The 16,072-nt window shown below is 41.7% G+C and overlaps 1 protein-coding gene across 1 annotated transcript in view; it reads left to right on the top strand.

Annotated features, from left to right (window-relative positions):
* Nucleotides 1-16,072, top strand: part of TGFB2 (transforming growth factor beta 2) — a 61,203-nt gene that overhangs the window by 40,680 nt on the left and 4,451 nt on the right. The window contains exons 3-4 of the mRNA XM_032681900.1: nt 14,495-14,627; nt 14,743-14,853. Coding sequence (XP_032537791.1) covers nt 14,495-14,627; nt 14,743-14,853 — 244 coding nt within the window. The remainder of the gene's footprint in view (nt 1-14,494; nt 14,628-14,742; nt 14,854-16,072) is intronic.

Here is a 16,072-nt window from a genome sequence, read left to right as displayed (position 1 = left end):
GTCTCTCCAAAGTAGCCTCTTATTTCCATGCCTTCCCTAGAAAGGATTTCACTCAAAATTATATGACGCTGAAATGTGCAAAATTTTTCTAGCGGTTGTGCCTCATGACTCCAAAGTTTTGAGCCAGTAAGTGTGCCCAGGTGGCCAAGACGGCCAATACCATCCTGGCCTGTATCAAAAATAGCTTGACCAGCAGGACTAAGGAAGTGATTTTCCCTCTGTACTCAGCGCTGATGAGGCCACGTCTTGAATCCGTGTCCAGTTCTGGGCCCCTCACTACAAGACAGACATTGAGTCCCGAGCAAGTCCAGAGAAGAGCAACTAAGCTGGTGAAGGGCCTGAGAGTAAGTCGTATGAGAAACCACTGAGGGAGCTGGGCTTGTTTAACCTGGAGAAAAGGAGGCTCAGGGGGTGACCTTATCAATCTCTACAACTACCTGAAAGGAGGTTGCAGGCAGGTGGGAGTTGGCCTCTTTTCCCAGGCAACTAGTGACAGGACAAGAGGAAATGGCCTCAAGCTGCACCACAGGAGGTTCAGGTTGAACATCACAAAGAATTTCATCACTGAAAGGATTGACAAGTATTGGAACAGGCTGCCCAGGGAAGTGGTGGAGTCACCATTTCTGGAAGAATTCAAGAGATGACTGGATGTGGCACTTAGTGCTGTGGTTTAGTTGATATGGTGGTTTTCTGTCAAAGGTTGGACTCCATGATCTTAGAGGTCTTTTCCAGCCTTAATGATTCTGTGATTCTGTCATTCTGGTTTTTGGCATGTAATAATAAGTGACAGAAAAAGACGTCAAAAAAGTCATCCCCAGGATCTCTGTCTCCCAGCACCCGGCCTGTACTGTAGTTTACATAGAAGTCAAATTCCTCTCTCTGGCATGTGTTCAGGGAGAAGTCTTTTAATCATTCCGTGTGGAAATGGAATTAATAACTCAATTCCAAAGTTTAGCAGTTGCAAACTGTCTTCTGTATGGTAGTCCAGGGGTTGGGGCAAGGGAGTGCACAATTCAGGGATTGAGGAGTGAGGAAGAACATACCCCATAGCTCTCTCACTCCTGAGTGTTGATAAGATTGATGCCATTCAATCTTTAAGGACTTCAAAGCCATTTAACCTCACTTAACATAGAGTCTGCATTTGTGCAAATGTTGCCTAGAGCATATTTCATCCAAAGCATACTTCACTTTGCTGAGAAACACAGCAACTAAAAGGGGCCCAGCTCCCAGCAGTTTTATACTGAGTAAAACTCATGATTGTTCTGGCAATCTGTGACTTTTTCTGCTGAAAACCTTGCCAGATCCACTGGGTGCAAATTTGAGTTAGTCATCTCCCTCGCTTTCAATGTTCACCTTTTCCTGCCTGGTCTGGTCGAGTGGAAGGCAAACTTTGAGCTGAGAAGGGGCAATTTGGATTCACATTCTTGCTTGAAGAGACAGTATAAGCTAATCCTGGAGGCTGACAGCAGGAAAAGGCACACTGGTATGTTTACACATTGTTTAAACGTAGGAAAAGCATGATTCCCAGTTGAATGTGGTTCAGGTCCACAGGTGGTCACTGAGTGCTTGGCTTCACAACTGTGACCTGGCTGCCTTCCTTCCCAATGAAGGAAGAAAGCAGAATAATCAGAAGACAGAGCAAATAATCTGTCATTCGTTAAAAGAGAAAGCTAGAAATGTCTATTCAGAGTCACTGGTGTTGCCTGTATTTAACAGTCCTCAGAGAGAAATACACTGTGGGTCTCTGTGATGCTACCACACCAGCCGTTGAAACAATTGTATGTTCTGGCTTGACCTCACTGTTCAGACATCCTAAAAGGCGCTGATGGCATCTCTGGGCTTTCTGTTGTTCTACTTTTGAGAGCTGTTAGTCAGCCACCTGAAAGGAGTACAGCTGTGGTTGTCTGAGCTCCATTCATTGCTTTTCCGTGTTTGAGGAACATGGGACACAAAGGGTTTGGCAGTGGTATGGAAGAAAAGGCCTTTGCTTGGCTGAGATTTTGCCTTGTGATGAGAAACAGCTGGGGCTTATTTGGGAGAGCCTGACTCGAGCAAGCCTGTGCCCGTGGAAATGACTGACACCTGCATCCAAGACAGGTACTTGGGTCCTTTGGATAAATATATGGCTGGTGAGTAAGGGAGTTTCTTTTTTAGGATGGGTGGGTCATACTAAGTGAAGTGTTAGGTGAGTAATGAGTGCAGGTTATTGTAGGATTAGGTCTATTCTCCACCAACTAACAGGCAAGCCAAAGGCAGCAAGCTCTAAGCATGTGTTTTGCCAGGCATATTTTAGGCATGTTATTTTGCTCCTTTGCTTGTAGAGAGGCAAGCTATCTCCAGAGCATTTCCCTTTGGTCATATTTTTTCCTTGTGATTTTGTATGCAGCTCTTCCTAAAACCTTGTATGGAGGTATTATAGCTCTGTGATGGCCAATCTGAACTGCATGGGTTCCTTAGCAGCAGCTCTACCGTACGAGCATGAGAGTCCCTAAATATTACTGCAACTAATCTCCATCACAACACATGAGGTTAACATGCAGTGTTTAACAGGAAAAGCAAAAGCAGGAAAAAATTGAAAAGGAGGGACCCAACATCCTTTTGGGTCTCTTCCAACTTGAGATGTTTATGATTCTATGATGTACTGTAGAACAGTGCTGTAGAAAGCATCCTAAAGCTTAGTATGTGAATCTTAGAGATTGGGAAGAAGAAAATCTGTGGAGATGAAGGCAAAGAAGGATGGATAGGAGACATTGGTACCACGGTGATGCTAAAGGAGTTTCAGGGCTGTGTAATGATATATTGATAGTGCAGGTAGGGTTGTCTAGCAGTAAAGGAAGGCACAAATGTGAGAGGTAAAAGGGGAGAGTGAGGAAGATGTTGTTTCAGTGGAAGTGGGAGAAGCAGATATGTTCTGTAAGGGCTGAAGACTTCGTCAGGTATCTGATTCCAGCATGAAAAGCCGTGCATGGAGAGTGAGCCTTGCAGAGGAGATTGCTAGAGGAGTTGGCATGTGCAGCTGCTGCTCCTCCTCTGTGCATAAGCAAGACTTCCTGTCTTGTGAGATAGGTGCTGGGCTTGCCAAGGCTGTTGTGCCCAGAAGGAACAGTGTGGTTTTTCATCTTGCATAAGCAACATTTAATTATTAGGGGGTTTTTTCTCCTCCAACCAAGTTTCAGGTTGCCTAGTGTTTTGCTTTGTTGTGGAGATCTTCTTGATGAGGGTTTTTGAAATTCCTCTCATTCCTGCAGTTTTAGGGAATGATTGTTCCTTTGTCTCCTAGTCTTTCTCAGTCAAGCAGGAAGAGAGAGGCAGAAGTCTTCTGAAGAGAGTCATAGCTCTCGTGGTTCACTGAAATAGTCTCCTAACTGCTCTCCAAGAGCTTTCTGATTGAGTCCAGTGGAAATTTAGTAGTCGTATGTATGCCATTGGTGCAGAAGGGACAATATTACTCTCAAGGACTATTTTAGGAACAGCTAGAGACAGATGTGCAGGGTAAATTGAAAAAATAAGCAAGCAGAATATAAATATTTTGTTTCTCCTCCTGATTCTTTCTTTGTGTGGTCCTGTGACCTTACAGATCTCCCCTTAAAACGAAAAAAGAAATGCAAGACTGCACCTTTTTGGCTAAGCTTTCCTCAGGCTATACTTGGCTCCCTTTTCCAAACCACATCAGAAAGGGACCTTGTGTTTTCCTACAGCCCTTGTTTGCACTGACTCTGGGAAGGCATTCTGGGGCTGCCTGGCATGGCAAGCCAGGGCTGTGGTCCCTCGTTCCTGGCCCCTGGTGCAGCAGCAGCAGGACCCTGTTCCCACCTCAGAGTCCAGGCTGGAGCACAGAGTGCCCCATCATATTTATGCTGGGAGTGAGTGGTTATGGATCTGTTTGCCAGGTTTGCTGCCCTCCAGATTTCTCTGGGCAGTGAATCTTAGAGATTAATTCTCATAGAGGTGCCTTGGATGCATCTGCGAAGCCAGTGGGCAAATGGTAATTCCCGTGAGCAGAAAATGTCTGTTCTCACCCAGAATACTTCTGGTGTTTAAGGATTAGTCAGCCACATCTGTGTGTTCCTGCACAGATGGGAAACGCAGTGCACATACTAAGTAGTCTTAGGATGGAAAATAATAAAATCATGGAAGTAGGAATTAAGGCTGATACAAAAGCTTCTGTCTCTTCTTGGCTATGGATAAGCGAAGCCACAGAGAATTAAATTCTTTAAAGGCACTGTCTTTTCTGTTGTTTCTTCTGCCCAAAAGGAAGGGTAATCTGATGGTTATACTGCTGATCAGCAGCACACTGGAGAGTGGGAAGCTGGAGGGAAGGAAGGAAGCGGCGTGGCCTCAGACGTGGCGAGCGCACTCCTGTGCTTCTCCTTCCGTCCTTCCACTGCCCCACGATCACTTCTCAATGTGCACTGAGACTTCAGAAAATATTGAGAGGATAAAGTGCTTTTGGGGAAGGGAGGAGGAATAATATTAAATAAACAAGTTTTAGCATCCTCCAGTGGCCCTTGCTATGTTTTTAAAGATTTATGCCAAATGCAGGCTTTATTGGAATTTGATCAGATAAAGCTCAGTTGTTATGGGAATGTCTTTGTTCATTGGTTTTCTTGCCTGCTTTGAAGACTTCATCACATCTTTCTTTTATTAAGGTGCTTCTGTATTTATGAATAAAGTCTCCGCACCCTTCAAAAAAACCCTTGTCTTTTATGAATAAGCATTCCAAAAAATAAATAGGCACCACCGCAAAGCTGAACTAGTGGAAACCCTCACAGGGTGAAAAGCCATCCTTCAGAGAGCATTGTGGTATTGTTTTTAAGATATTTTTATTATGTACGGGCAGTCAAACAATAACAAGTAATAATTGCTCCCTATGGAAGTGGTGCCATGTTTTGTTAGCAGATCATAAAGCGTCACAGAAAATGCAGCTGAAGTGCTGTGTTTTATTGTCATCGTTACCTGAGGCTGCAGTGAGTGGGGATGCCTGAGAGGCTGTGGATGGGGAGGATGTAACATGGGACGTATCAGAGCACAGGTTTGGAGCAAATGAATGGTGCCAGGTTAAATCCCAGAGGGGGACATCTGATTGCAATGAAGAATTTGAAGCAAGCCAGAGCACACCTTTGGTCTTTCCATGTTTGGGAGGGCCTAGTCCATGCTGAGAGCTCCTGTGGAGCTTTCTCAGGGATAGGAAGAGCCGTCTGCCCTCTAGACAGTGGTAACCCCCACTTCTTTAAGGGCCTCTCTCCCTACTTGGAGGTATGAGGAGGAAGATGCTGTGGAGCATATTACCCCATTATGAGTCAGATTTAAATTTAAACCACAGTCGGTTGTTCAAATACTTTCAATTCAGACAGTGTTTTGTCTTGTTTTTCAGTTGGGAAATACGTTTAGAGTGAGCTACTATAGATTTGGGCCAAATCTCTGTGGTGCAAATCTGAGGCAATTTACACTGACTGCAGCAGAGATTCTTCTGACTGATCTCCGTATAATCAGGAGCAGAGGGGCTTTGCTCTCTTTTCTTGCCAAAAAGTGCTGTCTCTAATGCCATGGAAGAGAATACCATGAAGCAGGATTTGTGGCTTGAGCTGGTGCAGGATGTCTGTATTACAGATGTCACCTGGGGCATTTAGTTATAATTGACTGTGACCCACATCTAAAGTAGTATATTTGGATCTCATAATTTATGTATTGCTGTCCTGAAACCAGATTCGTGCAGTCCAAAAGGTTGCAAGGTTATGTTAAATGGCAAAGGTACAGTGTTCTTTGAGGTGCCAAACTGAGTATAAAGTGTGGACCTAATAACTTTCTATTCTACCAACCTCCTTCTTCTTCCCTGGCCCCCTCAGCAACAGCTCAGGACCAGAGGAAGTTAATTTGCTGTATATTTCAGTTGAATTGCTGTTTTCTCCTTGTTCCAGAATCCCCTTTTCTGATTCCAAATACTGTATCCCCTACAAAAAGATGTCAGTACATTGGAGACCATGTATAGAGTACCCTTGGCAAATAATCTGTGAGCATGACGAGAAGTATTTATCGCTGCATCATCTTCACTGCAAGTTGAGAGCATATCTCATATGCAACTACCTCTTGCCAGGAACAGAGCAGTTATTGAAGACAACTTGAAGAAATAGATAATACCCCCATTAGCTCCTGGCAAAAGCCAGCGTGTAGTCCCAGCTCAACACTTCTATGCGTAGAAATGTAGGGCACGGAGCTGATAGATTTATTGCCATATGTGGTGCAGGCACTTTATAGGAGGGGTTGGAGTGTAGGCCATGGGTCAGAAAACAACTGCTAGATTTGTGTTCCTGCCCTTTGGGCTAGGATTTGGTGGTGTGGCCAACTCTACGTTACGCTTAGACATGAGCAAGTTTGAACAAAGCACCTCAGCATGGAAGTTGCTGGGCTGAGGAGCATCAGGTTGGCTTGCTGGCCTTGTGCTAGGGAGCCTGTTGGAGGGGGGAAGGTACTGCTTCTGTTCTGGGGAGGCACAGGAAACAGTGTGAAGCTTTCGTGGAGAGAAGCCGATATGAAGAGAATAGATGATGGCACAAAATGGAGGAGGGTGGGAGTGGTTTGGGTGGATGCCTGTAGGTGCTGGGAAGAGAAAACCACAAGGAGAATTGTGAGTTATGGGGAAGAAGGCAGGCAAGAGGAAGGGAAGAAAGAGGAGTGACTTGTGGAAGAAGATGACATCTTAGAAGAAGCACTAAGTCCAAATATTCAGATAGCCAAGAAAGTTGCATGCCAAAATGTTGTAGTAAAATGCACATGAAGATGAGATATGGCTGTCAGGGACAGGATTGAGGAAGAGAAAGGGCTTGGGAGACCAGTGCGTAAAGAGGAGATGAACACAGGAGTACCCTTCAGGATCTGGGGGATTTGGCTAGAAGACAGGAGAACCCACTCTGTTTTTGTTGACTTTGGCTCCTACTTGTTGATATTTTAATAAAACATAATGTGCCTCTGGCAAGTTAAAGCTAAATACTAGATAAGATTATGGGATTTTTTTTGTTTTGCTTCATTTTATATAAAATCTTTCTTTGGAGCTATCTTAAAAATCTCCTAAATGGCAGGAAATTGCCCTCAATATTTCAGAATCTTCCAGGAGAAGGACCCCAGACCCGCCCGTTTTTGTTTATTGCTTATACAGTGCAGAGTCTTCCTGCCTGCTTAAGCATAAATCGGCCTGAACGGCCTCAGGGCTGTGTCCCCAACTTACATTGCACATGTATCTTCAGTAGCAGGAGGAAGACCCTGCTTGGGGAACAAATGGAGAGGAAATCCCATCTCAGGATCCCTTCTCTTCCCAGAGCTCATCCCCTCACTGCAGAGTGATGCAATAAGTCTGTCACAGTGATTCCATGACATACTTGACTTCACCTCCCTTTTTACCCTCCTCACACTTCACCTTCTTTTACCTTTAAGCAAGTATCGGCCAACACTGTAAGAGAATCCTACTGCAGCTGTAGCCCATCCAGATATAAAGGAGGTTGGGTTATGTGTGCAATATGTTCTTTTTATTTGCAAGTTTGCATGAAGAACGTGTCTGGCAAGTTCTGAGCAGATGGATCAGAGAGCTATGGGGTTTTTACAAACTTTGGCAAGTACTCCATACCTTTGTATTTTGGCAGGAACTCTGCATCTCATATACTGGTCTCCAAAGATTCTACCCTCAGTTTGAGCCTGATTCCGAGACCGTTGCAAGTAATGGAAAGACTTCCATTGATAAGCAGGGGGGCTGTAAAGCCCTTTAAACTCCACAGCACTGGAGGCAGTGTCTGAATTACTCCTTTGCAGAAGTGGTTACAGAAAGAGCTTGAAAATTCACACTGACAATTTTTTAAAAAAATACAGAGTCGATCTCTTGCACTTAGAAGCAGCTAAGATTTTGATAGCCAGTAGATTCTCAATTATCTGGCAAAAGGTACTGTATGGAGGCTTTGCACTTTACAACATATGTTTTCACATATAATGAGTAAGAAACTGGAGAGGTTTGCAACAGAATTATGGATTTGCTTTTCCTTATGTCCAAGATAGGATCAAAGGCCTCAAGTTCAACCAGGGAGTGAGAAAGGATTGAGAATTAGCATGGTCATTTTTTAACTTTAAGTTTCAGAAGGAGCTGGCTGAAGTCTCTGAGAGCTGTCTGAGGAGACCTTTGAAATCTGGAACCAGACAGTGAGTGAATCTTTCAGTAGAGTGAATGGTGTGTAAGAATTTGGAAATGACAAGAAGCTGCTTATGCAGACCTTGGGAATCTGGTTATTCCAGTATAGAGGGTTAGACTGGAGTCCCCTGCAGGTTTCTTCTAGTTCAGAAGAAGTTATCCTAAATGGCAATTTTCAGCCGTGGTGTGCATAGCTGAACTTTGCTCTGTGTTAACTGGCATTAGCACATCATTTACCACTGGATCTCATTGTTTGGGCTTATTTACTTTGAGCTTACAAGCACATGTCAGGTTATTTCCATTATTTTAAAAGGGCCTTGAAGTTCCAATGGAAACCATGGATAATGGCTGATAAGTAAGAGGAAGAGTAGTGAGCCTGCCAAGGTGTTGTAATACACAAGAACATCACAGGAGTCTGAAATGACAGAGAAAAGAAGGGAAGGAAGGAAGTTATCAGGGGGCCAGCAGCATCTGGAGAGAGGAGATCAGACAGCCCAGAATGAATGGAGAGGAAAAACAGATTTATAGCAGGTTTTTACAAGATAATGCCATATTTACTGCTACTCAGTGATTGTAGAACCCACACTGGCTGACAGCAGTAACCATTTCAAGTTCCAGACCAACACAGGAGATAGGATAGATATTTTTAAGTGGCCATATGATCTCATTACTACGTTTTGAAAGTTCATCAAGTTGTTTTAAGAAACTGTAAGTCATCAAAAATATTTCCAAACAGTTGGTGACTCTAATTCTCAAACCCAGCTATAAAGTACCCTTGTTACTGCAAAAGCTTGGCCTTTGATGGGTGCCCAGGGTTTTCTTGGCTGTGGCAAATGTATGTCATTGATGCATCAGCCTGTGTATCATCACTGCTGAACCACATTCAGTGTTTTGTTTGCTTGTTTTCTTGCTGAGGAGGTGGTGAATTTATTAGCCAAAACTATTCCACTGTAAATTATACTTAATTGTAGTTTTCCCATTCTTCTGCATCTGACTGTGGTGACTACAGAAGACTAGAAGTAGATTTTGGCCAGACCATCGAATCTGAAATAAACTAAGCCTGTTGCTGTTCTGGAGCTCTAGTTCTTTGAAAGAACCAGTGTATCTTTATGTCAAATTTTTTCCTTTTAGCTCTGTAATGAGTCATGAAGACAGGCTGTTCTGGCGTCTGCTGTCAGTGGTTATTGTCTAGAATACATACACTAATGTGTTGATTCAGTTATCCCCTGCTTTAGCTGCCTAAGTATATGAGCGGGGGAGTAGGCAAAGGAAAATTTGAGCAAAATAATTATGTTTCTTTTTAACAGAATCTTGAGGTTTGGAGGTTTTTCTGGTTTTGTTTTTGAACCAGTGTAATTACACTGACGCTGAATGCTGCTGTTCTGCTTATATCAGCTTCTGATATACCCCATTCTTTAAAGTCATGTTTCTTCTAATTTTGTAAACATTCTGCTTTGTTTGTTATCATGAATTATATAGTGTTCTCAGTGTACTTACAGTTTATAAAATACAGACTAAGATAATCCTTGTCCTTATTTTTATACTCAGAACTGTGTGATAGTTACTTGAGGGTATAAACATGTGTGCCTATAAATAAACAGTTTCGTCCTCCAGTATTTTAATGAAGATTTCAGCTACTTGATACTTAATTTTTTTAAAAAATCTACAGTTGATCTGAAAAGCAAGCATAGCAGGGTGGCAGAAGTAATTTAGAAATCAGTATTTTCTGGAAACTCACCTGTCATTCTTCTGAAACCAGTTTGTGACAAAACTAAAACTTTTCACTGCTGAGTGCCCTGGTCCTGGTTATTTAGGATATACTTTCAAGATAATATCAGAGGTGAGCCTCCTCTAATGGGTGAGGAGGAGCACAGACAAATAGCTGCCAGCCAGGCAGAGGGTCTCCCCCAGAAGACTGAGCAGAACACCTTTGGAGGACCCATGAAGAATAGATTTCAACAGGATTTGTAAAATACCAGAAATCTGGCAGGCCTAAGAGAGTGGCATGTGAGTGCTGTCATCACCAAGATCCCCAGCTGGGCTTCCTAAACATATGTAGCTGTGCAAACAAGAGCAATTATTTGTTTGCATCTGGCATCTTCATGAGCCATTTCCTGCAATTAACTGCATTGTTTATATATTCATGTGTTTGTTTCACCTTGATGTGCTGGCAGTAGCTGCATGTATATGATGCCCTTCACAGGTATTTGTAAACTGTTTTTTTTCCCCAGGTGTTTTTAAGAAGCCTCAGAATAAAAAAAAATATGAGGGAAAGATTAGCACTGGCCATAGAAAAAGATAACTGGAAGGCAGGGCTTGAGTGTACAAGACACTTGGTCAAGAGGAGATTAACAAGTGTACTGGCTGTTTGTTTTCCTATGAAAGGGAGGAATCACATAAAAAGAGGGTAGAAAAAACCCAAATTGTTCTTAGGATTTAGAGCGCTACTACTGAATGTAAATTACTCTGTATACTGGGCTAGAAGTCTGCTGGATAACCTTTTAGTAACACTTGTACCTGTTCTCAGCTCATCCCCACAGAATGTGATGCCTGCATAATCCTTTATTACAAAAGGCAGTGTTACATTATCACTCTGTTGAAAGCAAGGCCAAATAAACAGATACACCTGGAAGAACATCCCCGTGTTCAGAACCTGGGTTTTGAGTTTGTTGATTTTGAGCTTTCACTCGAGCGTGTGTGAAGGTGTATGTGCTCTCACCTGTGTGTACACAGTTCTTGTGCATCATCAGCTGCTTGTGCCTGCAGGTGTTTGAATGTGTTGCTCCTGAGTGAGGGAGGTGGGGCTGCTTGTGTGGAAACCGTCTCCCGCTCATGGAAATGATGGAATCTGTGTCTCTGCATGCAGTTGGTGATGCACAGTTCTCCCCCCACCTGAAAACCCTAGCCTTCCACATCATGACCTATAAATCAGACCAAACTCCTTCTACCTCTTCAAGAGGCAATGTTTGGTTAAGGTGCCAGATGGAAATGAGAAAGGATTAAAGAGGAAGTTTAACTCAGTTGACTTTCTCTTATGTGGGTGGTTTTTTTGCCCCGTCTTCTGTTAATATTTTTAGTGCACTGAAAGCTTTTGCACAAAGGCTTTCGTTTAGCTCTTGCAGATACAAGCTGTTCAGCAACATTTCTGATAACAGTGTTTGATGTGGTTGTGATGGGCTAAGCATAAAGGTAAAGTAGTGCTTATGGGTAAGGCAAGGCAATGTTTATAGCTAAAGGTAATATCTCTTAGAAGACCAATCAGTATAGCTGGAAGAAGTAGACAAGCTTTCAAGTGCAAAAGCTGGGAGGCACAGGAAAGGCTTTTATTCTTTTCTGAAACTAAACTAGTTGATCTAGTAGGAAGAAAGGACTGAAAATACTGAAAGAGACATTTTTCAGTGAGGATATAGTCTTGAGGGTGTATTGGAAGAAAAGGGTATGTTACTGATGGGGAGGGTAAGATAAGAAAGTAGAGCAAAGTAAAAAGAAGCAAACCAAAGGGGGGAAATGGCAGAGAGGACCTAAAATACTTGTTTCATGTGATAATTTCTGGAATACTCATTTGAAGAACATAGTGTATCCGTGAAAATTTCTGAGAGATTCCTACAAAATGGCCCCTTTGTTTACCACCATGTAGAGTACTGTTGCTTCAGTGTGGATGGAAACATAGAATGCAGTGTAGGAAAAGAAGTAAAGAATTCTTAATCAGATTATTTTGTGTGAGGAAATAGACTCTGAGGATCCAGCCTAGGATTTTATCATCCATTAGCTTTCCACACTTGCAACAATGTAAGAGAAAAAGAAGGAGAAATGGAAATGGTGAAGCTAGAAGGTCATTCTTGCTTACAAGTAATCAGATTGTTAAGATCATACATCACCCTAAGACTGTAAAGGCACTTAACCTAGGAGAAGGAGATTCAAACTAATTTCACTTAGTATGGCACTCATCATACTTAATAGCCTTTTCTTAAGAATGACCAGTGCCTGTTTAGCCCATGGTGTCAGTTGTGGAAATTATCCCATACTTAGCTCATTCTTCATAATTTTCTTCCTGAACATGCAGCATAAACAACGTAGAGAGAAACTTTACTTTCAGATATCATAGATACCATAGTATGGATCATATCCAGCTCTTTTAATCAGAGAATCATATCCTCTCCCACAGTGCCGTACAGTTCAGAAACCTGCAAACACTTTTCCAGTCATTCAGCTCATTGGTGAGGATGGATTTTCCTTGTAGCATTGGACATGTGCAGTGATGATTTCTTGTACTTTTACAAATGCCTTTCATTGCAGGTACACACTGCCAGCCCTTGACTTTGTCTTTTGATAGCAATTGGGATAAAGACTGGGATAAATACATTTTATTTTTGCTACCAAGGCACAGCCGAGTCTTCAAAATATGTCTAAGACCAATTATAGTTATCATTAGGAGATTGCTTTTGGCACATTACTTATTTTTTAGTCCTTACATCACTGCCAAAACTGAGGTATGCAGTTTCTGGAGTCTTTGGAAAGATATGACTGTGCAGAAAGGAAGAGAAATGAGCCAAGTCCTTGTGTCCCATTTGCCTCACACCCCCCCCCCCTCAGCCCCAAAACATCCTTGCAGAATGACAGCTGCATTACATCCTCAGAAACACTTGACCTGATAAAGACCAAAGGGAAGGCAAAGTTATATTTGTACTTCTCTGGGACTTTCCCAGCATTGATTACGGATTCTCTCATCCCTCTGGCACTTCTGAGCAATGGTAGTCCCCTTGCTGCTGCCAGACTCTCTGTAAACAATTGTTCAGACACTTTGTTTGAAGGTTGCCTCATAAAAAGGAGTCCCAGTGTTCACTGTTTGTGTGCCCTTAGTTTCTACTGGAGAACTCAGCATTGCCTACTAGGAGCACTTAGTAACCTTCTGGACTTGAACCAACATCTTCTCATGACTTTTTCCTAAATGTGTTGATCAGAAGGAAGGCAAAGAGCTTGTCATGTTGCTGTTCTTTTCATAAGATAAATGTTATTGTAAGAGCCGCACTGTTGGCCTTTGAGAGGTCCAGCACTGACTTGAAATAAATAGGGAGACTATACATGCTGATTCTACATGCTGGACAGAATCTGATCTTTTCAAGCCTGCTTTTCTGTTTAGTTATGAAAAGCTGAATTTTATCACAATGACATAGTTTCACACCTCTTTTGAAATATTTTTCTTTACATGTATTAGGCAGTTTCACCATGGCTTTATTACAGCAGTGTTTGCTAGATGTCAGGTTGTTCTGGGCTGAGAAAATAGGAGGAAACAATGAGACATTGTTAGTTACTCATTTGGAGATGGACATGGATAGTTAAAGAGAGGAAAAACCCGAAACAGTATATGAAGTCGCAGGGCTGGCATGCCAAAAGTTACAAAGTGATGTTATCCTGTGGTATCTTGATTGGAGTTGACTTAACGTTGCATGGCATTCCAGCTCCCTGCATCGCAAAACTATCAACATAGTAATAACCAGGAAACCAGCAACCCGTTGGCAGCCAAAAGTCCAATTGGTTTCATCCTAGAGTTAGGGTAAATAATAGCAGGCTATGGCTGTATGTGGGAAGGCACTCATTGAATTGTTTGACTAGGAGGAAGAGTGTGGGCACTTGAAATTCTAGCCATGCAGGGCTTGGGTTTCTTTTGTACGGGTATTTTTTTATTGCACAGGCAGTAGCAAGCTTTGCTGAAACATTTGACACAAATACAAATAATGCTGGCATCAAAGTTTGGATGGAAGCAGCATCACCTGTTGCACAAATACATGTATGGCCATATGTTTAATGTATGATTAGTACCTGAAGTCAAAGGGAAGGCTGAAAGCATGAATAAGGCAATACCATAGGGATTAGCTATGGGTGAGCAATATAATATCTTCAGTGTACAGACTACATTGTACAGGTGGTACTTCAGCATCTGTTGTTACGCTCTAGCCAATGTAAGTATTACTGAAGAAGGTAAAATAGTTTCTTTTGATGTTTACTTTGATATCTTGACTGCTTGTACTACAGGATGAGTTTTCAGGGCAGTTCTTTCTGTGTGATTTCTCTCATGAAGGACTATGTGATGGTACGTTTTGCTTGGGACCATAAGCTGATTTCATTAGCGTGTTTTTAAATCATGTTCTTCTCCTTACAAATCTCAAGAAAATTCTTTCTAAAAATGTGCACGAATGTACATCTGCTGCATAGAGATTTGAGCTGTAATAGCTTCTTCTGCTATTTTATAATGTTAGTGGTCCATTTTAATAGCAACCAGGTAAATGTTAACCTGTAGGCGATCTTATTTGTTGTTTGTTGCAGGTGTTAAAATCTAAAGAATTATCATCACCAGGACAGCGCTACATTGACAGCAAAGTAGTTAAAACGAGAGCTGAAGGAGAATGGTTGTCATTTGATGTCACTGAGGCTGTACATGAGTGGCTCCATCACAGAGGTGACAAGTACTCTTTGCCTTCATTCCTACCCTAACTGCTCCTCCATTAACTCAGCAGTATTTCAGGTTGATTCCATGTGTAAAGACCAACTCCACTCACTATTATGTTTTGCAGACAGGAATCTTGGATTTAAGATAAGCTTACATTGTCCGTGCTGTACCTTCGTGCCTTCCAATAATTATATCATCCCAAATAAAAGTGAGGAGCTTGAAGCAAGATTTGCAGGTAATGAAAGAAAAGACACCAACTTCTTAAAATGTTGTGGTACTTACTAACTGAGGAGGGAAATAAAAAGCTGTTACTGCCTCCTAGATGGCATTCAGCTAATTGAAAACTTGCTCATTTGAGAATCATGATTCTCAGCTGGTAGGAAATGATATTAAAGGCACAAGGGTAAAATTATATCATCTGAACAAATTCTGAAATCAGATGGCATGAATAAGCTATCTCATTCCTTGTATGCAGCTTTGATGTCCTTAAGAGGCTGTGCTACAGTTTGTAGCAAGCACACGGGATATACATACAGTTTTGGGTTTAGTGAAGTCTGTTGCACAGTAAGCCATCCCCTGTTGGATAGTAGTGAGAAAAACATGCTGAGTATTTTCAAAATAAACCCTTTGACTGCTGTCCATCCTAGTACTCTAATGAGTCAGACTTAGTAGAAAAGATTGGATGTTAAAAAATAAAAAACAGTATGTAGTGTGGGTTATAGATATATGTACTTTTTATGAACAGCTGACAAGGTGCTATGGAGAAAATATATCAAGGGTCATATAAGCTCCCTTGTGTTTTTAAGCCATTAAACTTTCACTTTCAAAAAGGGAAATAGTATTTAATTGACAGTACTGGAGTTATTATTCACCAGTACGTATAAAACTGTAGGTATATTAGAACCAATTTTAGTGCAAATTCTATTTATACAGTTCTCATTTTTTAAAGTATATCCGTGTTCCAAGGATTTGAGTGTATTCCGAGTATTAAGTTTTCTAACTATTGTTTCACTGCATTGGAAATTTTTCTCTAAGTAAATACATGTACTGTACATATGCTTAAAACACTGTGTGTATTTAAAGCCATTGTGTGTATTTAAAAAATTCTTAGTCTGATGTTTGGTCACTGTAATTGCAAATGTTACAAAAAGAAAAGTGTATCTTTTTCTGTTTAGATAGTATTATCTGGTTGGGGAGGTTAAGTTTCAAAACTGTCTTAGCAAAAGGCACAACATGACTCCTATGAAAGGCCAATACCTTGAATCTCTTGCCTGTGCTATTGCCATGATAAGAAGCTAGTAAGGCAGATTGTGTTCAAAGAGAAAATGCAAAATAGGAGGTCATGGTTTGCCACTTAGAGAAGAAATACTTTGATCAATGTCTTTGCCATGCCCATACAAAAGAAGGGACTAGAATAACTGACTTCTGGGGAAAATTAGCAGATTTAAATAAAC

Source organism: Chiroxiphia lanceolata, chromosome 3 (assembly GCF_009829145.1).
Source record: "Chiroxiphia lanceolata isolate bChiLan1 chromosome 3, bChiLan1.pri, whole genome shotgun sequence".
Classification (NCBI taxonomy): domain Eukaryota; kingdom Metazoa; phylum Chordata; class Aves; order Passeriformes; family Pipridae; genus Chiroxiphia; species Chiroxiphia lanceolata.
The sequence above is the reverse complement of the archived record's forward strand: the minus strand, read 5'-3'. Positions and strand labels throughout refer to the sequence as shown.